Source organism: Falco peregrinus, chromosome 6, assembly GCF_023634155.1.
Source record: "Falco peregrinus isolate bFalPer1 chromosome 6, bFalPer1.pri, whole genome shotgun sequence".
Taxonomy (NCBI): Eukaryota; Metazoa; Chordata; class Aves; order Falconiformes; family Falconidae; genus Falco; species Falco peregrinus.
In genome coordinates this window covers 62,627,108-62,654,563 of record NC_073726.1, presented here as the reverse complement: position 1 = coordinate 62,654,563, position 27,456 = coordinate 62,627,108, and the positions used below count along the sequence as shown (strand labels likewise).

At 41.8% G+C, this 27,456-nt stretch overlaps 2 protein-coding genes across 4 annotated transcripts in view; one reads left to right on the top strand and one right to left on the bottom strand.

Moving 5' to 3' along the window:
* Nucleotides 1-832: 832 nt before the first annotated feature.
* NFYB (nuclear transcription factor Y subunit beta) lies at nucleotides 833-19,155 on the bottom strand. 3 transcript variants are annotated; one of them, XM_055808865.1, is made up of 7 exons: nucleotides 18,998-19,155; nucleotides 9,490-9,583; nucleotides 8,894-9,024; nucleotides 6,868-7,065; nucleotides 4,769-4,850; nucleotides 2,458-2,537; nucleotides 833-2,247 (listed from the first exon to the last, which is right to left on the bottom strand). In XM_055808865.1, the coding sequence occupies exons 2-7, from the start codon at nucleotides 9,581-9,583 to the stop codon at nucleotides 2,215-2,217; spliced, it is 618 nt and encodes a 205-aa protein (XP_055664840.1). In that variant the 5' UTR covers nucleotides 18,998-19,155; the 3' UTR covers nucleotides 833-2,214. The 3 variants fall into 3 exon arrangements, with proteins under 3 accessions (XP_055664840.1, XP_055664841.1, XP_005235645.2); XM_055808866.1 differs by having other exon boundaries at nucleotides 18,970-19,098; XM_005235588.4 differs by lacking the exon at nucleotides 18,998-19,155 and adding an exon at nucleotides 17,651-17,917.
* Nucleotides 19,156-22,382: 3,227 nt separating this feature from the next.
* TXNRD1 (thioredoxin reductase 1) overlaps nucleotides 22,383-27,456 on the top strand; it is a 47,793-nt gene continuing 42,719 nt past the window's right edge. The window contains exon 1 of the mRNA XM_005235589.4: nucleotides 22,383-22,478. Within this exon, the coding sequence (XP_005235646.2) occupies nucleotides 22,427-22,478 (52 nt within the window). The 5' untranslated portion in view covers nucleotides 22,383-22,426. The remainder of the gene's footprint in view (nucleotides 22,479-27,456) is intronic.

Below are 27,456 nucleotides of genomic sequence, written 5' to 3'. Positions count from 1 at the left end.
TAAAGATTCTGCAGTGGTAGTGCTACTCCTAATATAAATTAGGCAAGTATTTCCTCAGATCACATTTGTTTTACCAGCACTACAGGACTCTACAAACTTTATTAGGTGAATGGTTTCAGAGCGAGATCAAAGTGCTGCACTATTACTTCTACATGTGTATCTCCAGGAAGTGAACAAGCAAGGTGGTTGCAGGTTTGTCCCTGGACTTCAGGGGGTGAGGGGGAGAAGAAAGAAAAAAAAAAAGACAGACCAAAGCAGCAGGATCTCCCCTTTACTCACATGATGGTGTGTAAACCACAAACTCAAAACACTTTAACCTAAACTCACAGAAGAGATGGCAGACTGAAAACCATAGCTGGTTTCAAGTAAGTGTGACAGACGACCTCAGTTCCCTTCCTGCACATCCAACTGCCAAATCTCCCCTAGCTTCTCCTTAGCTGAGATAACAGCTTTTTCCATTTCAAATCTAGGAACATCAAGAACAGGGTATAACGGCCTGAAATAAATGCAATACAAACAGAAGGGGCTCATGTAGGGATTGTGTTATTCATTTTTTTACATTTAATGAAAAATTCCATTTGTTCAGTCATAGCTGCTGAAGAATGACAGACTACCACAAAATCCAGAACATCCTCCCAGATTGCCACAGAATACACTGGATCGCCTCCAGAGGCTCTGCCAGTGTGATGCTGATTTGTAAGAAACACTGTTCAAACCTGCACATACATAAAAGTTTTTGTTCAGCAAAGAACTGGCCATTTCAGAATTCTGGGATGTCTTGGTTTAACAGTTTAATATCGGGGGGGAAAATAGCTTACTTTTTCTTAACAAAAAAAAAAAACCACGACAAAACCAGCAAGAAGTTATATGGCACCAGATTCAAGATGTGGTTTGCTTAAGTTAATGACAGGTATGTGGAAAGAGAATTATTATTTTACATTTCAGACCACTGAAAACAGTAAAAATATCAAAGGTCCCAAAATTCAGTCTGAATAAGATATATTACTAAAACCACCACCCCTATCCTAACAGGCTAAGACATTGCATCTAACAAAATTACCCACCCAATTATTAAAGAAACAGCAACGTTACTAAGAACGGCTCACTAAATATACAGAACTACACTACCTAGGTAGAATTTATTGCAAAACCAGGAAAGACTGCAAACTAGAAGTCTGTCTTCCATTTTAGATTTGTATCACTTGTTCGAGTTTCAGTCACACACACACACGCGCAGCCTGTACACGAAGTTGCTAACACATTTGAGTTCCCACAGTCTCACAAGAAACCTTAAAACATTTCAGTAAAAAGTTAAAATGAGATCTTTTACAACAAGGACTATAAAATCCCGCCCCCCCCCCCCCCCCCCCCCCAGATTTCTAAGTTTTGGATTCTAAAAAACATACATAAAAGAGTTATTTCAGTAGTACAAAGACTACCTTAAATATATCAAAGAAAGTCTAAAGAGAGTTAATGCAACTGGAACAAAAAAAAAAACAAAACAAACCCGACCTGCATCACACAGTCAGTGCTTTCATCAACACTGCTGATAAGCTCTAAGTCTCTAAATGTAGTAGAGCGTTGGTTGTTTTTCATTTAACTTTTAATTCTGAGGTTACATTAAAAAAAAAAAACAGTTGTAGCGATTCTTTTGAGCTGCTAGTTTCATGAGGAAAAAGTCCCTTTCAAAATTTCAATAAATATGTTGACATGTAAAGTTAGTTGAGGTTGTCATGCAAGACAAGTTACATAACCAAGATCAACTCAATCTTTATAATAAAGGCAACTTGCATTCAAAAATGAACTTTACCCTTACAATTTTATTCAAAGGGTAAACATGAATTAACCCAGCTGTTTACCTGAATTACAAAAGTAACATGATTCAATATGAAAATAAGAAACTGTCTACAAATCTCTGACAGTAATAAATTGCAATATACAATGCATACAGGAGTTATACAGAGCAACAAACTCTTGTACAAAACAAAAATACTTTAATACCTTTAAAATCCAATTTTTCTTTTTTTTTTAAAATCATCATGAAAAAGATTTGAGTCAGAACTCACACCTCAATTAGTCAAGCTTCTGGTAGCTACATTACAGCTATTTAATATACAAAGAGAGAAATCTCTTCACCAGTCATTAAAACTGCCTCTTCGTCAGAGTTGCACAGCTTTTCTGTTTCATGATCCCAGATACAAAGTTTTCTTCAAATCATGAGAACTGAATTTGTTGAACACCAGAGATCTAGAGAAAGAAAATGCAAGCTTACATTCAAATGCACCTTTTCTGAAACCGCACTGCGGCTAGCAGCCTTGAATTGTTACAGTGTTGGAAAGTCATGACAGCCACCACAAAGAACTAAGTAAAATTAATTCTCCTATTTCAGAACAGGGCAGCTGAATTAGCATTTGAATTTTAGCAGCAGAAGGGAGAGCAGGGGATGCAACACAGTACCTGTTGATACGATGTTGTGTAGACCATAACATTCTGCTGTTGGCCATCTGTAGTTATTAAACCTGCTGGCAACTGGTTAGCTGAAAAAGAGCATTTTAAGAAAGTTAGACAGGAACTGCAGGATACAGAGCCTTGTTGGATGTGTCTGTCACCATTAAGTAACATTTAATTGTGGTCTGCTCCAGGACTACGGAGCCATTCCTCTCCTAACAGCTACCATCCTACACTGTGTGTAGACACACTTTTTACCGAGTGGTACAAGTAAACAAGTTTATTCCCATTAGGAAGAAACACTTAGGAAGCAATAGTCACATTAATTTTACATCAGATAAACTAAGAATGCACCTTGTCCTTCCCCTGTACGTATCTGAAGCAGAACATGCAGTGCTGTACACTGGCAAACGGAGTGGAGTTTGCCATCCTGACCACTGAAAAAAGCAATCTCCAGCATTCAATATCCAAACAAACCAAGAATTGTTTGTTTGTCTAGACATAAGGTTAGCTCTTGAGCATACACACACGAGGAACACCACGGAATTGTTGCGCTTCTCTGTAAAACAGGATCCAGCAGGGACTCTAACGTGGAAGCCCTGTGGAAGGCAACAGAGATGAAGAGACAAGCAATGACCAAAAAAAAAAGCACATTGCCAGAGCCTGACATCACACTGGGTGCCTTCAGTGTGCCCTTTGGGGTATGCAAAAGAGCTCTGAATTTCGTAGAGAGAGAAGGCCAATGAACAGTAAAAAGTACTTCTGAGATATAGAAAGAAAATAAAAGGAGTGATGCTCTAAGATAAATCTTCACAACACCACGTACATTGAGCTCTGTGACATTTAGAGTAGGTACCTTACAACTGCTACTTAGAAGCAAAGCAGCAAAACTCTGAAATTGCAAGTCACTGCAGCATAACGTTCTCTGCTAGAACCTTTTTGTGGGCAAAGAGGGGAATTCACATGAAACAAGATACTGGATGCAGATACTGTCAGAAGTTTCAGAAATGTTCTCCCTCAACTTCTGAGCTGCAGCTTACATGTTTGACATGCAAGTCAGCATACATACAAAATAAAGCTTTTGGAACAGTTACCACATATTGTCTAGCTTGGAAACTTGACAAATCAGACTCCCAACAGCTGCAATCTAGAAACCATTTAGCAACATACCCAAGATGAGTAAGTTGGGCCTATAATTGTGCTGGAGTCTTACTACTTCTGAACCAACACAGCTACTACATATGAATACGGGTACGAGTTTACTGTTTGCATTGCCTAGTCTTCAATTATAAAACTGAAATAGTCATAAAAAAAATACAGCTTTCTGTAAGTCCTCTGCAATATTTAGGTTTAGATTCTTAATTTCCAGCCAGTTTTATGAGCTTATCCTCCAGGCTAGAAGACACACAAAGAGTCTGTACTGTTTTATAAAGTCAAAGTCATCACATTGGAAGCAAACTGTGTTTCAGACCTTGAATAGGTCATTTCGGTCCTGAGGCTTTGAATTTTTTCTAATTCAGTAGTCTACCAGTGATTTTAAACAGAAGATTTATCAGATGCTTGAAAAACTAAATCTTGTCAATAGATACAACTAGAGCTGTGCCTCCTAATTCTTCTGGTATCAGCTTCAAGATTATCAGCCCGTAACATTTAAAAGCCAAGGTGAAGACTACATGCAGGAATCCAGCATCAACAAAACCAACACAGACCCAACAACTGTCAGGCTTTAATTCACAGTATAAGGAAGAAAAACTACAGTGAATGCATACGATGCTCCTTGCTCTACAACTTTTAGTTGCCAATCTGTGTATTCTTTTGAATATAAGAAATACTAAGTGTTTTAGAATTATACAAAGATGATGTTCTTCTCTGGCTCATTTCTCAAAGACAAGCTCCTCAAGTCATCAAGTGGAGTTTATTTTACTTTTTCCTCAACAGTCTTGCAGGTAGAATGAATGTGGCTTAAATATGCAGCTACAGGGGGGTGGGGGGGAGAGAAAAAAAGTTTGCACCTTTCATTACAAATCTGTGTTGAAGTGTACAGAAAAATACTGGCAACCAAAGTATGCATTTAACAGCTGACATTAGCTATTACTAGTCATCATTATCACTATATTACTTCATTCTGACTATAAACGCTACTGATTGGGAGGGAGCGCTGATTATCCTCCAGGTATCTCAAATGAAAATCTTAATGGATCACAGGTGTAACATGTGGCCAGTGCAGGATGTATTCCTCAAGTAATAAATCTGATGTCTAAAGAAAGTGCTGCTCTTAGAAAAGACATAGTAATATAATAAATTAGAAAGTATTACTTACTAAATGCTTCTTCTGTGAGCTCCTCACTTAGACCGTCTCCAGTTGTAACCGTTCCCCCAATTCCCTTTTCTCCTTTCATTGCCTGGAGAGAGAAAAGAAGTGGAGGGGAGAGAAAAGCTGTGTTAAGAGTACAGTTGGCTTGAGATTGTTTCCAGAGCCCAGGAGCTCTAGCCAAGGTTTGGAACTTGCTGAAGAGTCACTGTGCAGCAGCTGGAGTTTGAAATCCAAGACCTGTAAAACTATGGGATTTAAGAACATGCATAGTACAAGAACATACGAATGGCATTTTTCATCTTAGCCATACTACTCAGAAACTAAAGCTCTGCAAACTAGCATTGTGTAGTTCTAAGAAGGGCTCTTGCCTCCTGCAGAAAAGTTGACGATCCGCAGCAATCCAGAAGAAGCACTTAAGAAGATTCCAAGAAATCACACAATCTCAGAACTACCAAGAATGTGCAACATTTGCTTACAACCACACACCATACAACTAGGAGTTGACATTTAAAACCAAGATACTGGATTTCTTTTCCCACATCAAGAACTACAGCCAGAAGGCGAATCAGCACAGAAAGCCAAGGCTCCCAGTCATCTGCATGCAGTTTTAAAAGTATGTAATAGCACAAAGCACCAAACATCATAAGAACATCTAAGAAAATAATATGGCTATAAAAAGTATTCTCTGCAACTGTTTGATGTAGACTAAATACTAAGGAACAAATCAGAAATATTTCTCTATGTGCAGTACCCTGAAGACAGAACTAGCTGGCATGGAGGTTTAAAACTGGTGAGCAAAACACCTAATTAAAAAAAACAATTAAACCCCAATCCCACTACTCTGCTACAATGCCCATAGCATACATATCTGCAAAAATGGTCACTTCAGAATTAAAGTAGTGTACACCCACTTCAGACTCCTCCAGAAGTACTGGAACTAGTTAGGCACTACTTGCATTTTTAATTAAAGCACATACAGCACTTTGATGGCATGTGCAACTGCTACACAGAACTGGGAAGATAAAGCACACAGCAATACTTCAGCTTTTGGACTACACCTGTTACTCAGTTATCATGGAAATGACCTTCTGGGAAATGGAAGCTTCAAGTTCTATCAGCAAATTAAATATCACTAGCAAGTCATACCCTATTAATTAAAAACATCGGTTTACAGAAAAAAAAAGTCTGAAGAGCATCTCTATCTACAGCACTGCCAATTTAGACATGCCTACTTCACTCATGCCAGTAAAACCACAGGGCCATACCAACAGAGGGATCCACATTAAAAAAAAAATAAAAACTGAGGGTTTTCTTCCAGGATTGTTTTAATCCTGAACAACTTCTTCATTCAGGACTATGAGGAACAGAGGTTACTGGATAAAAATACCTTTGATTAGTTTGGTTAAATCTGGTATTCTGAGGTAAAAGAACACCAAAGTAAAGAAGCAAGCAAGCATAACTCTTCAGTCTCCAAACAGAGGAGACAGGGGTTTGGGGAGGGCAGACCAGAACAACCCCCCCCACACACACACACAAAAACATCAGCACACACCAGCAGAAGCAACTTTGTCAAAAAGTTTGACTTATACTGTGTATCTAAATTAAACTGAGGGACAGGCTAAAACTCAAAACCCACTAGATTATTAAAAACCCTACACTGAAGTAGGTACGTTGGAGTAATGATTTACGTGGAAGCCTGAGAAAAACAACTTTTTCTTTTGCAGATCTAAAGCCCAGACAAACAATAGGCATTGGGCTAGTTCCTCACGCGATGCGGTCTAGTACAGTTTTATTGATTGAATCCAAAGATCGAATTAAGTATTCTTAACAGGCACCTTTAAAGAACAGAGTGATTTACTACCAGCAATATATTAGAGAATTTATTCAGTTGAAAGCTTTAACTGCTTTGAATCAGCAAGTCTAATCAAAATGCTTGCTTACTCCTTTTTCTCTTGATATCCTCTGGAATGCTTTTAAACATTGCATTAGTCCCTGACAATAGCTGTGAGATACTGTGCAAGTTATCCATTATACCATTACAGTGACAGGGAGCTAAAGACAAACACAACCAGGTTAAGTGAGGAAATACTGTAGTATATACCAACCTCTCTGAATTTTTGGAGGTATAACTTCAAAGGTTCAACATAGCTATCAAACCCCAAGGTAGACATGGCAAAGAGAATATCCTCTCCATTGATGGTCTTTCTTTTCTCTTGGTGACACCTCTCACTGGCTTCTGACGTTATAAAGCTGATGAATTCGCTTACACACTCCTGCACGCATTCTTTTGCATCCTTAGCAATCTAGTAAGGAAAAAGTACCATAAAATGATTAATCAAGATGCAAGAAGATTAAAAAACACCACCAACAACACAATCCCAAAGAGTACGCTACACAAAGGAAACTTCCCAAAACCTGATGACGATATACCCATTTAGACAACACCTGTATGTGAGGGAACCACTCAAAATGTGACAGCTCTGAACACCGCTGCAACATGATTTTAATTTAGTTTTACTATTTCAAGCAGTACAGCCAACTGCCAGGATCTCCTGAAGCCATAACTATGTTCTGTACAAGCTTTTACATATAGATGCCTCTCAGAATTGCTTTACTTTGTTTACATATGCCTTCTCCTTAAACCTGTTTATTACAACGCCATGGTCCACTTCAGTCCTCCTTTTTAATAGGCCCAGCAGGTCCAACCCCACTGCAGTACGTTACCACAAATTTGGCAATGACAAGTATTTCTATTCTGGCCAGATTCAGGGACTAGAATATATGCCTAGCAGCAAGCCTCTCTAATGCTTTAATATTCTGGTACAAATTTTTCAAATGAGATTTCAAATGAAGAAACATATGCCCCTGGCAAAAATAAGTAAATTTGATTATGGTTTTCAGCTAGACAAACCTAATTTACCTAACTTAAAATAACAGCAAGCATTACTCATGATTATTTGGGAAGCTGACAGGAGCCAACTGAAAGATTATTATAATTAAGATTCTTATTCTTCACGTGAGAAGAACCTATTTGTATTTAAAAAGCAATAATGAAGCAGTAACCGTATGTAGAATCTTCACTAGTTCCTCTGATATTTTCAGACACATAGGGTGAGATTTTCAGAAGTACTCATCAGCCAGCAGCTTCCCCTGCAGTTTCTCACAAAAACCTCCCTGATTTTTCAAGACAGCTCAATATCCCATATGCTAGATTTGAGAAAAATCTCATTTTGATCACTAAAAAATTATGACAATATGGACTAGCGAAGAGATTTTCACAGCAAAGATATAAATTTAACACCCAGATCTCCAGAAAGCCCTGAACACTATGAAAGTACAAGCAGACGCAAGTAAATTACATCTTGCTTCTATTTAGAGTGATCTCAAAAAAAAAAAAGGGAAAAAAAGCAATCAACTTTAGCTGGAGGAAATGTTACTGGGGCAGGAATTGTACTGGAATACAGTAGAGAAACAGCAACAGGTTTAAGATAAACAGGTAGAATGGTCAATTATACAATCACCAACTCAGCCGAATGGATTAAAGAGTCTATTCTTAGACATAAGAAATAAAATACATCTTTAAATATCTGGCCTTATCTTCCACATGGTGTAAGACAGACTTCTTAGGTCATTTTGATATTCGGATACATAAAGATTTGGACAATGGAAGACTAACCATTTTTTTCTTTGGGATGAGAACTGTAGTTTTATTTAATCCAAAATGGTTCACTTATTCCAAATTTTATGCACCTTAATAAAAGCAAATTAAGTTTTTTAAGAGAGAATGGCACAGAAAATACTCTTACTGATAGGGGATTGTCACCAAATCTGACCCATTATGACAATTTCAGAGAACATAGCTTAGAAAAGGAAAGCTCTATGAAGAATGCTGTTCTGGAAACCCTTTAATTACAGCAGTAACTAAACACTTAAAAATTTAAGAAAAATGGACTTGGGTCTCGATCACCTCCTGCTCAGATTTTTGGTGGGTTTTTTTTTTTTTCTTTTATAAAACTTTTCTCCAATAAGCCAGGATCATTTGGAAAAATATGTTGTTCTACCAGCTCAAGTTCACTCAGAGGAAGGAATAAAACTCATTAACACACTTTCTTTACCAGACAAGGGTATTACCTTTCCTGTTTGGGGTATGGCATTTTTCATTATCCTTGCAACATTCGCAATTGGAAGATATATATCTTGTTCTCTAAAACTCTCTTTTGAGCCATTTGTATCTTCGTGGTCATTCATGCTGTCCTCTGTGTCTAATGAAATAAAGAAAAGTTAACAGAATTTGTGTTTGATAGACAGCAGGCAATAATTAAGTCAGTTTAAAATCTTACACTGAAGGACGAAGACCTTTGAAAGCACAGTGTATTAACATTGTGGAAATAATCAAAAAAATAGATGCAACACCAAGGTACCTTTATGGTTGTTTGATATCATCTTTATCACATTATGTGCAGAAATGTACATGGCTGTTGAACACCAAGCACTCTTGTCATATCAAAATAGAAACTGTTTCCTAAACACCAATTTTTTTCGTCACCACCTCAAAGGACTGTGTCAACATTGAAAAATCTAACCCCCACCTTCAGAACGCAGAAAAAATGCTTTATACAGTGAAGCATTACAAATACAAACAACTGCAAATTCTTGGCTTGAAAGAAGACAGCAGAGAACTATAAAAGAGGAAGGAAATAAATAGTATTTACTGTAACATTTCTTACCATCATGAGGCTGTATCACATAGTGACTGCCACCAATGTAATCTCCAGCTATTCCTAACTGAGAAGCATCTGTTGTGGAGCTATCACCATCCATCTACAACCAGAAGAAGGAAACCTTTCAGGTATGTTTGTTACACCATTAAGTGCAGCAATGGCTGAAAAGCAGCACTTTTATCAACTTAAAACTATGAGACCAATTTATACAAAGCATAAATATTTTGTCATTTGAGAACAGTGTCTCTCTGTCATTACTGAGCCTTATTAACAGTGGAAACAGTGAAACTGTTTTGTGAAGCTTCCCCAAAAACTCAGCTGGAGGCACAGGCTGTGCACAGAAAAATCTGGTTCATGCAGCACATTGATAGCAATCTTGCATTATTCCCGTGAGAGTCTGACCAGAACAGGCCAAGGCATCTGTTTCTCTGAACAACCCCCAAAACCTACACCAGCTCACTGCATGTTTTTCCTACAATGATGACACCAGGTGCATCCTTCACTCATCACCCTCCACCCAAACAGCTTTTGTCAAGCCCACTGACAAACTCCTCCTAGCCAGACCTCAGGACCAGCTATGCATCCTCATTCGCCCCGAGGCACCAGTCATTCCTAGGTGCCTTCTGCGTCATGTTTTCTTTTGCTTTCCCTGGTCCTGCGCTGCCTCAGTCCTCCGGGCATCCTTCAGTGCTCCTTTCACAATGTTCTGACGTGGTGGCCCACAAGAAACCTTCTCCCTGAGGCTTTAGACAGTCACAGTTTAATAAGTAATTTGACTGCCAGGGGAAAGAGGGAAGCCAAGAGAGCCAGCACTTCCCTCCCTGGCCAGGGACCTTTGTCCCCGGAGGCACTGACCACATTTCAGCTGGAAGAGTTTGGGACAAGCCTGCCTTCCCCGCTTCAAACAGGGCAAAGCTACTATGATCATCAGCAGCCATTTTGCTGGTAAGTCTTAACATCTGCTAAGACATCCACTTGGTGAACAAGTAAATAGGTCTCACAGTGCTGCTCCAAACAGAGGCTGCTCAGCAGCCTGCTGCCTCTGCTCCGAGACACTGCACGTGTTACACTTCCTTCTGTGGAGATGGAAGAGGTGAAGATGCCTCCTACGCCCCTTAGTCTGCACCTTTTATGTGAGGACTTGCCACAACAGCAATCCATCACTGCCCTTTGCATCCACACTTTGCCATCATACACAACATGCAGATTCACGTCCATTCTTGCAACAGCAAATGCTTCAGGCCACGTAACCTGTTGCCATATTGCATTTTTACTTTTTCAGGAATAACTGATTGCCTTAAACACTATCAGCAGGTGCTCAGCAGAAAGCTTAGACCTATTAGAAAAATCACGGCAAACAACAGTTACGCTTTCAAGGGGGCCACTTTAGCAGTGCCAAACTTAAGTCTGAATTCAAGTCTCTAGCTTTTTAAAACTTTTGGACAATCTTGACTTTTTTCCAGTTGCAGGTGCCTTGAAAATTAGTATGTTAAAAATAAACTCTTGCAAAACATTTAGTTGCCGTGCTTTTTCTCATTTAAGGTGTTATTTTTGCAGTTATGTGCTTTAATAATGCTCCTTTTAGAGAGAGGAAACCATGAAAATTAGGGAGGAAGAAGGGGTTCCCACTGCATTAGATGCACAGCACCAGGTTCACCTTTGCCCTGAATTTTCTCGGCTATGTTTAACATCAAACAACACTGTTAGCATTTGCTTATCTACCTGTTCACTAGAAAACCAGGTCTTCCATTCTCATTCTACACTTCACAGTTTCTTCGCTGGACTAGCACTACCCATCCTGCCCAAGTTGTTTCTGATGAGAGCAGCTGACCTTACTGACAAGCTACACAGAATCCTGTGGGAGGCAGAACCCAGCTCATTCACTCACTGACCTGCACCAGCTGTGCGGGTACCCTGGTGTCTTTGGAAAACCACCTCTACCCCAAAAGGGTCATGTGGTCATTGTTGGTGAGACCACGCTCCTCACTTCTTCCCAGAACCATTAGCCTGAAAAGGGAGAGGGCGGGAGAAGCAATCTTGTACTATTTTTATACTTGCCCAGAAATAAGAGCCGTTTAACCTCTCTCTAACCTGCACTTTGCCTGTGGCCACAGGGCTGGGTTTTACTTTCCAGCCTCTGGGCAACATCTGGTGCTACACTTGGCCACAGACGCACAAAAAACATGAGCACTGCTCACATGCCAGGCAATACTATAACAGCTGGATGTAGCCTTAGGAGCTGTGTAAGAGGAAAAAAAAAAAAGTCCAAAACAACTCTTCCACCTCTTCATCATACAGAGTATTACACACATACACACTCCGGGGTTTTCTTTAAACACTTCTGATCCCTTTTGATGGGCTTCTGTAGAACAGTTTCACTTCTTACACAGAAGCTCTGTTCAAATGAAGGGTAGCGTTTTAGGCATTACTCTTCCATGTGCCAACTTTCACATAGATTTGCTTTGTATGCATAAGGCATCCTCTTTATTGGCAGATTTGATTACGCTTTTCAATTTTCCAAAGGGTCTGCAGTTTGCTTACTAGCTTACTGTAATGGCAATGCAAGGATATCGCAATCCTGCACGTCAAGATGACCAAAAGTGACATCACCCATCATTAAGAGCTGTGTCTCTTTCCCTTCTGCAATTTGAAGCAATTAACATTCTGCAGTCTGGTAAATCACAGAAGCTACCTCCAAAATTAAGTTAGTTTTCTGGCAGTGTTGTTCTCAAGTTTCAGCTCTCCAATCCCTGCCAGAATTTAACTCAGAATTAGGGTCTCCGCGCACTTTAAGCATTAAGTTTACTCAGCCCCAGTACTATTTTAAATGCCTTGATGCTTCTTCCCCTCTCCTTTTTCAGTCTTCCATGAAACAGATCTTCTAAAATGCTTCCTTCCTCCAGGATTGCAATATTCCCCAAATTTCTACAGTAACATGATAATTCACTGGTTGCTGTTTACCCATCCTGCAGGCTACCCCATCTGAGTGTTTATTGCCAAGACCCAACAATATTCTGTAAAAAAATACCTCCTTTTTATTCACCTAGCTCACCTTCAAAAGACAATTCCTGCCTGAATCTTTTAAACCTCCACTGCGTCTGTATGCAGTTTTGGCCATATTAGACTAATGCATCCTCAAGGTACTGTCTTTATTTTTATTTTTTCTGTGTGCACATTTCCATTATCTACTTACAGTATGTATTATCTCACAATTAGTGAGAATGAGCGGAAGCTTATCAACATTATGAATCTAAAATAGCAATTAGCAAAATTGACAGGAAAAGGCTTGCAAAAGAAAAAGGCAGTTCTGTCTCAGATAAAGAAAACGGGCACTGACAGCTTAACATCAACTAACATGACTTCTGTGGGTATTACTTTAAGGAAGACTTGTAGCTGCCAGGCCAACCTTGGGACAGGGAATTACAGAGAGAGTAACACCCTTCTGCGTAACGCTTAGCATAACCAGGTCCTAATCCAGGATCACAGGATAATTCAGGTTGCAAGGGGCCTCAGAAGGACTGTAGCCCAACCCCTGCTCAAGGACAGGTCGACTCCAAGCATGGAGCAGGGCTCTCAGGGCTTTATCCCACTGCATCCTGAAGACCTCCATGGACAGAGCCTGCCCAGCGAGCCTCTCCCACAGCTTGGCTGGCCTCATGGTGAGAAAAGGAATGGTATCTCTACACACTGCTTCAGTCCAATTAAGTGTGGTGGAAGGACTTCAGTCACACTGCTATTTAATTCAAACTACATCTAGGCACCTGAATACAGAAACAGTAATTAATATACCATCTAGTATTTTTTTTTAACCCAATGCATGACACTAACACGACCCTGCTGAAAAACGTGCTCACTGTTATCTTAGTCATCTCATAATCAACCACATTACAATTTTTATTTCAGATGTTCCAAATTCAAGTCAATCACTACATATCTGTTTGTCAGCTCGGCACAAGGCCTGTAATACATAAAAAACACATTGCTCAGAAAATGAGAAAACACTGCTCTCAATATGCTGTTGCTAATTAATCCCCCCTTAAACCCCACCCCCCCACCCCCAACCAAACAACACCAAAAAACCTACCAAACCCACAAAACTAAACTGTGTCCCCGATGTGACTAAAAAGGCAGCCGTCCAATGTGGCATAGAAACAACACCCTGCCTACAGTAACTGCAGCCACTGGAAACCAAAGGGACAACAGCTCTCACACTGGCACATGACGCAGAAATAGCTGCTTCTCTAGATGAAAGTAGATGCTAATCTTTATGAACAGGCAAAATCCTGGGAGATCTAACACTAAAAGTTTCAGACAGGCAAAAACACAGATTTTGCTTTAGCCCCTGGAGCCGTTACAACTTTCTTTAAAGAAAAGTACCTATTCACAGGTTATATATCCCACTTGCACGGCAGTTTTCAGCATGCAGACATGGCAATGTCTCTTAATACAGGACAGCATCTCCTACACCTGTGCAACCACTGAATCACGCAAGGGAGAAGGGCTTGCAACACGTTGGTCTTGTAGCACCTAGTGCATGCATCTGCAAGAAGCACTTATTGCATGTTGTACATTCCTCTTAGCCTTCAGTGCTAGGAAAACACTGAAGCCCCTTTATGCGTACCTATACTGACTGAATCAAGACTTGTAAGCTAAGCATATCAGACATGAAAACGTGTGTCTCTGAAGTGACCATGCCACCATCTGATTTTTTATCAACAACAAGGGAGAGAAACCGAACAATACAAAACACTCAACCCAAATACTCAGTGATACACTGCAAAAAGCAACCAAATACAGAGCAGCAGCAGAAAGTTTTCTGGTGGTGGTGTTTTTTGGAGGTTTTGGGGTTTTTAAAATTTCTAATGAAAAAGAATATTACTAGGAATATACAAATTAATGGATCCAGGGAAATTAACCTGAGAAATATGTCAGAAGAGAAACATTTTGTATCAAGGGCAAAGAAAATTCAGTGATAAGATGGAAGTGAATGAACATACAGGTTTACACTGACATGTGGTAGAAAAATTTTCCAGAGGCTTAAAAAAACATGCTCCATCAGCTGCCCACAACTCAAACTGTTTCTAGAATACATCGAAACTGAATTAATAAAACCTCAGTATCTCAAAGTATATCTTGCATCCTGTTTAATCATAAAAGCTCTCTTAGAAGAGCAGTACCAGTGGCTCAGTTAAACGACAGCTGAAGAATGCAAGCCCAGACTGGTTAGCACTAAGAGGAAGGGTTTAAAACTTTGATCAGTATAGAAGGCAAAAATAGAATCAAAGAAAGAAGATTTTTGTCTTCAGAATGGGGAAGTTACCTGGCAATGACTTGCCAAACTGGTCTGCTTAGGGACATGGTTCAGTGGTGGACTCGTCAGTGCTAGGTTAACAGTTGGACTCGAACTTAAAGGTCTTTTCCAACCTGAAGGATTCTATAATCCCTAAGGGGAAAAGAAAGATCTCTTCCAATTCTCATGGTCACCCTGTTTCCCAAAAATTATTGCCCTACAGGAGGGACAGCAAAAAACAATATGCAATGAACTGAGGCACTTCATACACTTTCTACACAGCTGTCCCTGCCACAGAAGCAGGGCAGAAATGGTAACTAAAGCTGTAGGTAGTAACCACATCAGTCCTTGCAGATTAATTTTGACACCACACCTTGTCACAAGAGATGTAAAACTAAAGTAGTAATGTAACAGCAGAGACAATGAAGATCTGAGATTTCTGCACCTTCACTTGCTGCTCCAAAACAAAAATACAGAATTTTTAATTGAAACTACAATTTTAACTTTGTTTTTCAGTGACTTCTGGAGAACCTCATTTCTCATTGAATTCTCACCCGGCAGCAAAGCAGTGTCTCCTGCAGCAAGAAACACTAACTGGTAAATACATTCATGGGACATTGTTCCAGCAGATCCACAAAAATGTGAAGTTTATGCCTAGAACACAAACAGATGCTGCTCGCTCCCTCTCTCTCCATCTCAGGCTCCTCTAATCTCTCACATTCAGAGTTTTCCCCCACAGCAGAACTACATTAGGAGAAACAGACAGATGCTGAGAGGACCTAACAGTGTCACTGAAGCCTGTGAGCTCCTAGGCTGCACCAGGCTCCTTCCCCTGGACCATGCGGAGGAAACCTTTCTTTCCCTTGTGAAATCCAAATATTTTCACCTTCCACCGTTGTTCATCTTATAAGTCCTGGTATCATGGATCCAGCTGTGCTAAAGCATGTGGTGGCTCCTTACCAGGCTGGCTAACTGTTCACAAGCATGGTTAGCTGCAATATGTATGGGTGGACTAACAATGCATATATTTTTACATCAAGTAGGAGTGGATCAGTGATATGAAGCAAGCAGGAGAAACTGAGTTTCCACGCCTTCTCTTTTTTGGCAGTAAAAGAGAGAAGCTGGAGAGAAAAAAAACTTAAGATGAATGGAGGAATGGAGGCAGTTTTGTTGCTTTTGCGAAGCTGGAAGAGGACAGCAGTGCTCAAGGGACTGTACCAGCACCTCCTTCCTCCTGCAACACTGATTGAAAGCCCCGTTATTACCTTTCCATATTAAGGTTTTGATGCTTTTCTCACAGTTTTTCATGAAAAACTAAGCTCATCTGTTTATGAAAGTAGAAATCCATAAATCCTGCCTTCTCCTTTTTTAAGTTTGATAACATTTTTAAGTTTCCCTTCATTGCAGTAGCACATCAAGTGTGCCGAGAAACTTACTAGTCTCAAGCAGTAAGGCAAGTAAGAATTTTGCAAAACTAGCTCAGACCAGGCCAGTATTTTCAGTCAAAGTTATCAGATTTGCTGACACTTCCTTTTCTTCTGCCAATGTTACTTACCCATGTTGTTTCATATGCATATAAAGTCATGTTTTGCATTTTACAAGCACCTCGCCACTAAAATACCAATTTCCAAATACCATGCTTCTCTAAAGTATTACTGCAAAACTCAGTACTGAATAGTCAAATTTCTTTCTAAGCAAAACTTTAAGTAAGGGTGAAGTGACATTAGAGATCTGCATTTGAAAGTACTAAAGGAAGAGCCTTGCAAGCATTTTTTAAATGTTGACAAAACAAGATCATTAACTTGAAAAGTTTCATAGTATTTCATGTGTGCTATCTTCACAGTATCTTGAACAATCTTTTCCCTCAATTTCTGTAACTGCCTCCCTTCATGTAATTACCACAAGTAAGAGGTTATCTATTAATAAAGTCTGAACTGCTGTAGCTGCCACGTATTAGTCTGAAGAGTAATATCCAGCATTCTTGACTTCTTTCAAATGAAATTTCATAACTGTAATGCTGGCAGCCAAGACCATATATAATCACCCACCCAATGCAGAGCACAAGACACAGACCTCAAATAATGATTCAGATTAAGCCATCTTAGGTCTCAGAATTACAAATGGATCCTCCCTTAATGTTAGAACTGTCATAAGCCACAGGCCACATAAGTGAAGAAAAACAGAAAGTAATCACTAAGCTTATTATTTGGGAACACTATGCTAATGAATATGCATAAACACAATTTCTGCATTCCTGAAAGACAATTACAGCCAAACTACGAATAGTGTCCAAAGCAGCTACTTCCATTTTGCTTTTTGCTGTTTTATTGGAGTTTCTTTTGAGAAAGGTGCAATTATTTTTTGTCAGTAACCTCTATCAACAAGATACACAAAGGTTATTACATATAAGAGAGCTCATTCAAAGGCCAAAATCCAGATTTCTACATCACTCACTGCCTATAAATATTCAGGTCATTGTCATCCGTTATTTTGCCCTCCCAAAACCAATCCTAGCACACTAGGCAGCTTTTAAGTGACAGTTCTTTGCAGAACAAGGTATTTTCACTCAAGCCTTGAAGCAACTGGTAAAGCTAGGTGACTTGATTTTCTATTGCCACAGTATTGCAGCAGCACCTAGGAATATTTCTTTAACCAGTGTACCTCAATAGCTGTGGGAACATTACTAGAAGACTTTTTTTATTATTTTCCCATATGACTGCCTGTGAATAGCCTACACAATACTCCTTGCGAATCACCAGGTACCCAGTCTGTGGATGGAGTGGCACCTGGCACACACAGGTATGCCCAAGAACACTTGCTGAACGAACAACAGTTGCGTAGACATGGCAGAACAGTGGAGTCCCACCTCCCTCCTACCTGCCAAGCGTTACAGGATAAGCCGTGGATGCTGCCCGGCTGTGCCAGCCGATCGATCTCACTTCCTGATGCCATGCCCTTCAGCGATGCTGTTGCGCGCGGGGACAAGGGGGTCGGGGACACACACACCTTCCTACTCACACAAACAGCCTCGAAGTCTTCCCTGCGCCTAGCTCACATCTGTGCGATACATCCCTCACCCATCACCATCCCTTATTTTCAAGACGTGTCCCCAGTTGTTCAGCAACTTTATTGTCAGGCACTCGGCTGTGATTTCTGCGCTGAACCTGCGGGGGGAGGCCGCACTCCGCCCGCTGCCCCCCCTGCAGTCACCCCCTCCCCGAAGCGCCGTGCCCGGCCGGGGCTGCCCGGCCCGGTCACGCGGGTACTCTCACCACATCCCGGGGCCTCGCCTATACTCCCTATCCCTGCACAACACCGCCAGACCTTGGAGGGAATTTCGGCCTCAGCAGCAGCGGTGGCGGCCGGCGGGCCGGGGCCACTCTCGCCCCGCTGCCCCGCTCCCGGCCGTGGGCGTGGTGCAGGCCGGCCAGCAGCGCGGCGTGCCCCCCGCTCCCGCGGCGAGGGGAGGGCGCTCGGTGGGCCGCGGCGCTGGCCGGTCAAAAACAAAAGAGCGCGGAGCCCCCTCCGCCCCCGCACAGCGAGGCGCGGCCGCCACAAAGCCGCCCGCCCGCCATGCCGCCGCCGGGAAGAGGGGCCCTGGGGCAGACCGAGCGCGACCGGGCGGGGAATCGCTGCCGAGGGGTGGCGGCGGGCACCAGGCCGGCCCCGCGGGAGGCCCCGCGCCCCGCCAGTGCCGCGCCGCGACCTCAAGGGGCGGCCGGGCGCCCCCCCCTGCCCGCGCCCCGGCCGCCGCAGCCCGGCCCGCGGCGGACACGGCCGCGGGGCAGCCGCGCTCCCGTCTCCGCCTCCTACACCCCGCCGGCCTCCCCCGCCTAGGCCACAAAATGGAGCCGGAGCGGGGGGAGGCGGGGGGGGGGGGAAGGGGGAGCACGTCCTCGCGCCCGGCCCCGAGGGGAGAAGGCGACACCGGCGCGGGCGGACGCCCCGCCACCCCTGCCAAGACCCCCGCCACCGCCTCCCCGCCCGCGCCGCCGCCTCCCCCCGCCCGCCCGCTCCGCTCCCCCGGCCGTGCGGCCCCCGCGCCTCCGGTCGCACAAAGAGGCGAACGGCCGGTGGCGGGGCCCGGGGGCTGCCGCCCCCCACTTCCTGGTCCCCGCGGCGGCGGCGCGGCGGCAGCGCCGGGGCCCGGGGAGGGAGACGGACATTTCATTCGAGCCTGCAGTGGAACCGGTTACCAATCATTGGCCGGAGCCAGGCACAAACCTCCAGTGCGGCCCTGGTTGGCTCCCTCCGCAAATCGGCTGTTTGGTTGGACAGAAAATGGCTGCGAAGGAACCAGTCCCAGCGCGGAGCCCCGCTTCCCGCAGCCGGGCTGCCCTCCCTCCGCGCCGCCTCCCCGCCACGCGCGCCGGCTCTTCCCCTCAGCGCGCTGCCTCCCGCCGCCGGCCCGCCCGGCCCTGCCCGCCTCTTTTATGCGGACGGAGGCGCCCGGCCCGGGGGCGCCAGGCCCGCCCCCGCCCCGCGCCGAGGGGCCCCTTGGCCGGGCTGAGGTAAAGCCGCCTGTGAGCTGCACCTGCTGGCTCCCGGCCTGAGGGAGGGCTGACCCCCGCGAAAGCGATCTCTCTCCCGTGGGGTGCAGGGCGGTTGGTGGTGTTTGTGCGGTGGGGTCGCTGACAGGCGCAGTTTTTCCTCGGGGCTGCGGTGAAGGAAACCCTGGGAGGTGGGGAACGGCGGAGAAAGTGGCCTACCGGGCAGTGACCTGTTGCCCTTGTCCCCGTCCTGTCCCCTGATCGCTCAGGCGGCAGGGGTCTGCGGTCAGTGGGGCAGGTACCGGTTTTATAGTGTCAAGAGGTTCCTCAGCTCTACCCAAACCTGCCTTACACCTGCATAGAGGTTCATCGGCTGAGAGGAAAACACCACCCACACCACCCCCGGTGAATTCCTAGGTCTCACCTAGACTGAGAAACAACAGGCTGATGTTCGTCATCGAGAAGGTCAATGAAGAAGGAGGATGGCCCGTGGGACCTAGGTCCCAAACCGTTTGTTGGAACAACGCCTTGTGTGAGAGGACCTGTGGTTCTGTGTTGCCCCTTCCCTCTACAGAAATAAAATAGAACAGCAAACCTGAGAGGATTGTTTCCTGCTGGTGATACAGGGCCTAAAGAGCACATTTTCCTTTCACTTTTAGACTCTTCTGAAGAAATACGGGTCGCTGGGTGAGGATGATAGTTGGACTGACTGCTCCGCTAAGATTTATAAACATCTCTTATGAAGAATTTATATGAAACACTTCATAATCCACCAGTCCTGCCATTCACTAAAATCTGAGAGAGATTTTTTTTTCTAGGTGAAGGCAGCCAAAGACATTCCATGCATCTGCCCTCAACATATGTGTATGTGCAATCTCCACAATGGAGGTAACAAGAATGTTTTTGTTTTCATAGAATCATTTAGGTTGGAAAAGACTTTTAGGATCATTGAGTCCAACCATAAAAAGCAGTTGTGATATGGGAGGAAATGGTGGCAAATAGGAGGCTCCTGTGCCGGTGCTGCAAATGGAAAAGCCAGTAGGTTGGCAGAGGTCTTGATTCAGGTGACTCCAGTGATGCCCCAGTATAGGAATGATGAGGCTCGGTCTAATCTTCCCATGCAGGGAAGCACTTGGTTTATTCAGACTCACTTTGCCAAGTGTCCCTGGATAGCTGATCTTGGAGGTGCATTCCTAGACTTTTGGGAGTAGGTGCAGTTCTTAATAACCTATAGTCATTCTTCATTACTTGAGGTCCTTGAGTATTTACTCTAAACTGATAGGAAACTCATGTTTCACAATGGCCTTTGCTAGCATTCTTCTTCCAGTTAATACCTGATAAATAAGTGCATTCCCCTCCTAGCTTTCTTCTGGCATTTGGATTTAAACAAAACAAAACTCAATGAACCTTACACATTTCCACTTGGCTTCACATAGCAACATTAATTATATGTGTTTTGAGATCTCACAAAGATTCAAATTCACTCAAAATGTCCATTTGTTTGGTTTCTTTTGAGTTTAAACTGAAACATCATACAAGACAAATTTTGCATGGCCTCAGGTTTTTACTGCAAATGCTATATGCAGCTTGATTCTGCCTCCTGGGTACTTTTTTTAATTAGTTTTTTTTTTTTTAAAATGCCCAGAAGATGTAAAATAATGCAAGAACATTCACTGACTTTGGGGCCTTAGGGAGTGCATTTTCCCCTTTATCTATTTCATAGCTTGTGTTCACTAAATATAATACCATGACAATACACTATTCATCTTGCTGTGCAGTTTTAAGATCTTTGGATGGATTCTTTCGTCTCAGCCCAGAATTTCACAAGTAAGGAGAAAGATGAACACTGACCAGTGTGCAGGTTCTTCAGGGCACAGAGCAGTGTCCTTTTTTTTTTGAGCAGCTAGTCAAATTTTTTAATCTCCTTGTTGGCATGGCCCTCAAATCTTTTTACTGCGCATTTTTCAAACTTGAAACAGAAGCATTAGTCTTTTCTCCTGTAGTGTTTTTGCTGGCATTTATCAGTGTTGTATTGATGGAAATACTACTTATCCACCTATTTTATGCAACATTTTTCTTTAGGATAGCATAGTGGGAACAAGTATTCACTGTTATTGATGACAGAACAGCACTCAGTGGTTAAACTTGTCAGCCAACTGAAGCCAGGCAATCCAAGCCAGCATTCCCCTTTACGTACACTTTTTCTCGTGTTCTTCCATTAGTAACAATTTCTGTCACACATTTATCATGCAGTCTTTAATTGCTTTATTATTTTATCCATATGCTAAGTACATTCTTCAAGCTCAATATATTTGCAGCACTAAATGTTCTATTCATACCGTATATCCTGAAAAGGTGTATTTCAACATGTCTGATCTGCATCTCTCATCTGTACAGTGTCAGTGGTGTCTTGTGTGAACCTTGATAAATCATCTAGCGTAATGCTTGTTGCTTTATTATCTAGCTGTTTATCAGTTACAGTCTCAAATTCCCTGTCATGTCATTTAGATTTTATATTCTCCAGGTTCACATATAATTTCTCTGTCTTGTTCCTCAAGATTCTGTGTCCAATCTACCTCTCCTTTTAGATCAGCTCATATTCTGTCTATGCAAAAAGAAAGGAAGAATGTTCAAGAGTAGGTGGAGGTAACTGCAGTAAGATGTAAGAGAGCTTTGTGAGGTTGTGATCTATTTGATGAGGTTGTAATTTTGTGGCTGAAATTTTCAGTAAGGAAATCAAAATCTTCACATATCTTCTGTTCTGCTTAGTAAGTGTTCGCTAAGAAAGCTGTCAAAGGTGAGCAAGCATGTTCTTTAAACCAGAACAGATATGTCAGTCTGCTCTGAAATGTACCCTACTTGCATTCTGGACTGTCATTTGGAAAAGTATGTGTTTGAAACAAGAAATTACAATTTTTGTAGAAATAGCACTGGGGGGGTATCATCTAACATTCTGCAGAGTTCTTATTACTGTGAAATTCTAAGTGTAACAGACTGGGAATAGGTCTTTTGTCAAACTATTAACTCCATGGTGCCTCAGAAATTTATTTTCATTCTTAACAGTGGTCTTCCTAATGCTTGTTATCTCTCTTTTTTTTAGATTGGAGCATTTGTATTAGACAATCCTAATTAAAGCTAATGGAAGCTGCTACAGAGCCGGGCAATGCTATGTGAAGAAAGATTGAATGCAGAAATCCAGAAGAAATTATCTACAGGTAATTAACCAAGTCACAGTAAGATGAGATCAGATGGAATTAACTGAAGTTCACCTCATTTTTACTTTTCCAAGGATGAATCGCTTTTAGTTGTGTTGAAAAATTCTTCAGCTACCCAAGTGTACCTTGGTTTTAAATAGTTTTGCCCCTTTAACAGTAAAATTTCTGCTACAGTTGAAAGGAACTATGTGTTCAGGTGGCCTTCATGCTGTGTGGTCCCACAGCTCTGAAGGGGAGTCATGTGTATGGTCTGTGCTGTGACAGTACCCCTGGGAGGCAGAGCTATAATAGTAGCCAGCTTTGACATCCACACCGTGAGGACCAGAAGATGTGTTTATTCACAGCAGAATGGTATCCAGCCAAAGAAGGGGCTAGGCAGAGTGCATTTCTGAAATTACTAATCTCATTTGGTAAGTCCAAATACCAAGGTGCAAGCTTAGATTCAATTCCCAGGTCTACAGCACGCTTCTTGTATGACCTTGGGCAAATTACTGTAAATCCAGGCCATCAGATTTCAATTGAGAGGTGCATAAATACCTTTGAAGGCCTGAGTTTTAATCCTGCTGTGCCTCAGTTCGCCATTTTTTCAGTCAGTGGCCATATTACTTTCCTACTTTCAGCTGAACTGTGAATGGCTTAGCCACTAAGAGAACAGGCGAATGACAAGTGAAGCCATTTCCTGAAGACTTCTTGAGACTGAGCTCCAGTGTGCAACCTCTAGTAAGAGCTGAACTCATTTTTGAGCCTTTTCCTTGCCACTGCTCAACTTCACAAGAAATACAGAAATGTCATATGTTGAGACATATTCCACTAAGTAAATTTGATTAAAATTGGCCAACGTTTCCAGTTATTAGGGGAGCTAAGACAGATAGGCTGTACATTAATGCCTAAGTCTTGTTCCTTTAGATAAAAGAAAGATCAATTTATTGTTTGCACCAGTGGAACAGGTAGACAAGCAAGTAGATCCAAAGATACTGCTTGTTTACGTGTGCCAGTTAATCTCAGCAGATGAGGTTAAATGTGGCTAGCAGCAATCCCTTTGAAATGTACCTGGAGCAGAACTGACTTGTAACCAGGTAATTTATATATTAAAATGTGTCTAAAACATCAAGTATAAACATTCCACAAGAGCAACAAAGAACTTCAAAGTACATGTGCCAGATGATGGTCCACACAGAACCATTTCAAGGATTAGAAGAGATCTTGGCAGAAGCCTGTAACTTGTCCATGAATAATACAGCAACAGTTATAGGTGAGACTGTAATAACAGTATCTTCTCTGCTTTGTTTTCAACAAAGAAATGCCACAGTTTTGAGATGCAATCTGACAGGAGCCTTGCTTTGCAATTGTGCCATTACAGCCTCCTGGATACAAACATTTGCATTGGTTTTGGCTCTTCCTGAAACACGGGGGAAAAAATCAATGTTCATTTTATACAGAAAAGAATGAAATCATTCAGCTTTTCCAAACCTTATGGCAAGTAATACAAAGTATAAAATGAAAAGCCTAAGTAGCTCAAGTAAAATTTTTAACTTAATTTTTTGTAGCTAAATTTATGACCTATTTGCAAGTGTTGTTCATGTGGGTTTATTTGTTATCATCAGCATTCAACTGAATTCTATGGTTATGTTTTGGATTTTCTCCTATTATCAGCTACATGTGGGAAGGAAATGTATCAGTAGCGAATGTATGGTGAAAGGTGGCTTATTTAATTCTGCTGTGCAAGAGGACAAGCAACTGCATTATGGCTAGGCAGTGAAACCCTACATCTCCCATGGGTGGGGAGGCTGGGTTCCATTACAGCTCTGTTTTGGGTACTGCAGAGGGAGCACAGAAGGCAGGTCAGATGAAGATGAGAAGTGAGGAAATGAGGACTATTGCCCAGTTCCATTTTGATTACAAAGTTACAGTTATGAAAGCCAGGAGGCTGTTAGTGCTGACATACTGGAGTTACTGAGTAGGGGCTTTGGAGGACTACAGAACTAAGTTTTGCTTCGTATCATGAAAATTTCTTTTCATAAAGCCTATGTTCTCACATTTTGTCCATGTGGTTGAATTGCACAATGGTAGTAGATTTGATCACTTAGTTTTGCTTGGTGTGACTGGAGGAATTCAGGACTTTCCAGGACGTATCAGAGGTTTCCAGAGGCTGTGGCACTTGTCAGTATTTGTAGTTTCCTTCCTGTAGAGATGATTATATGGGATTCCAAACTGCAGTGATTGAAAGGCCTGTGTACATTACCATTGTGTCAGCCGCATCACTAAAACAAAATTGTTCTGTCAGAATCTGTTGCACTGGGTAGATCTTAACTGTGCTCTGTAACTGTCACTAAGATACTGACTGACACTGTCTCATTTGCAGTGTAGGCAGAGACATAGATTTCTTCTGTCAATTTAGACATGAAAGCTGCAAGTCTTCTCACTTGGATTTGTCCATACTAAGGGTTAGGGATAGGCTCACTCTTTTAGAAGTGCCTGTCTTTGAAAGCATGAGTTACTATCTCGACACACCTGTCTTTCTCTGTTGGCTACCAAAGGAGCTTAGATCAAGAGCTTATGTGAAAGGCCAACATCTAGGTGGCTGGTATAAGGTAAGATGAATCTAAGCTTGCAGAAATGACTGGTGATATTTCAATGCCATTAATTTTCAGAAAATGCAAGGACTGTGTCAGCTTTAATAATGCTAATATTTAGGTGATTTTGCATTTGGCACCAAGAATTCTGTACTTCATAAGAAGATGGCACTGTGGGCTCTCCATTTACTGAGAGAGTCTTCCTCCCAGTTTATAGATACAGAAGGAATATATAGAAATCTTTGTGGGAATAGAAATTCTAATATTATTTTAATGATCACTCTTATAATAGCCCCAGGGATCTGGGAATCAATTATCTCAGAAACAACTGAGGGACTGGTCCCATTGATGTACCACTTCGATTATCGCAGCTCTGTTACGGGGTTCTTCAGCAGCAATAATGCACTGAATATGTTTGCTATAAAATATCTTTATCGAGACTTCAAGACAGAGTAAAACACCTTACATTTCATCTTTATAAAGAACCTTATCAGTTAATATCTTAAGTAATTACTATTTTTATTAGTTGTTCAAGTGTTTTATTTTTACACATTAATTGAATTTATCACAGCTGATCTCTTAATCTTAATGGTAGCTTATGCAGTCTATGCCTTATAGTATTCCAGTATTGAAAACAGGACACAATGTGACAGATTTTCAAGACTTTCCGTTGTTCTACTGATATTTCTAATGAAACAGGCTTTGCTGTCCTGCTTCTTAACACAGCAATTCTGAAGATCTGCACTAAATTTTCATGTAGATGGAATTAACAGACAGACAAATCCAAGGCATATTTAAATCAGTGCTTTGGTGTCAGACTGAAATAGGCTTTCAGTCTCCCAGTGACTTCAGTACGCACACTCATCTCTGACTCCAACGGGGGTTTAAGCTTGTGTCTGTATCAGGGCGATATTACGGGATCCAGGGTGTCTTTCAACTGTATGATCCCAAAGACTGCTCTCCTATGTGTGTCCTTGCTAGTGGAAAAGGACAGCATGAAGATTATTTGTGAGGAGGACAGCAGCAGAGATTGAAATGTCAAGCGTTTTCTAAACACAGAGGAAGAAAAACTCTTTCTCCCAAAGAGTCTAAATAGGGAGAGAAAGGCAAAGACTGACAAAAAGAGTCTGTAACATACAGACAAGGCATCAGGAGATCACAATACTAATAACTGGAATATACTGCATTTTTCTTCCATCCTCTTCTGACTTTCCATTGTTCTTGTCACCATATTCTGCCTATGTTTCAGTGGTCCAGCACTGTATGTGTATGTACACTTCAGTCAACTAAGAATAAATTAGAAGATAAATGGATGTACGTGGCTTTTCCTAAGCCTCGTAAAAATTGTAATTTCTAGGCAAAATTTAAATGAAAAGAGTGCAGATACTTTTTGGATCTGCCCAGAAAAATGATTTAACACAGGGAACATTGTAAGAGCAAACAAAAGACCTCTGTGGAGGAACACATAAAGAAAGTAAAGGAGTAGATAAAACTGGAGAGAGGATGATCTGGCAAGATAATAAGATTAAATCAGCCAAAAGGGAAGAGTTTTATAGGACCTTGGAGTTGGTCACAACATGTGATTCAGGAGGAGGGCTTTACTCTTTAAAAGGCTGAGATCAGGAATGGTCTGATTAAGAGTTAAGGAACAGAAGCTATCAGGGTATACTTTGAATGGCCTAAAGGTAGTTTGTGAGGAGGTAGTAATAACTAACAAAAGAGGTGATGTGGGCCAGTAAAACTGTAGACAAAAGCAACAGATTAGGGAGGAGTGGGGTAAAGAAGGTGAAAATGGGTGCTAGTCTTTCGGTGGAGCATCAAGATTCTGTTCTGCAGTGACAGACTCTTTAGTTACAAGTGATCTTGGAGAATTCTGATTTTTGGATGCAGTGGTTTTCAAATGAAAACTATCTCAAATGCTTTTGCAAACAAAACACCTCAGAGGTAGAACTTCTTTTTTTTCCATTGCTTCAGTGGATCTTCACCACAGAAACATAAGACCTTTTTCTTTTCTTACTGAAAGGAAATGTGATTGGAACGTAACTGCAAACCAATAAGCAAAATGAAACATTATGAATGAGTAAGAGCACTCCAAGGTGTTTTTTTTAAACTTGATTTTTCTCACATTGACTGAGTTGCCAGCTGGTAGTCCCCATTTAATGAAAATCTTGAGATGGGGTTTGGTGGTGTAAAGTTCCTTCCCCAAGCCTGTTCAGCAAATTATTTTAATAACTTTATTTCTGAAGCTATAGTAATCCCTGTATGCCCATAACAATTATTACCCTCATTATCATAATAACTTTTGCTATTATAGATACCTATATTGAAGACATAATTTCTAAAATCACAGTGATCATTCCCACAGTGAGTTCAGAGACTTTTTTCTACTTAGAGTCGTAAGCTTA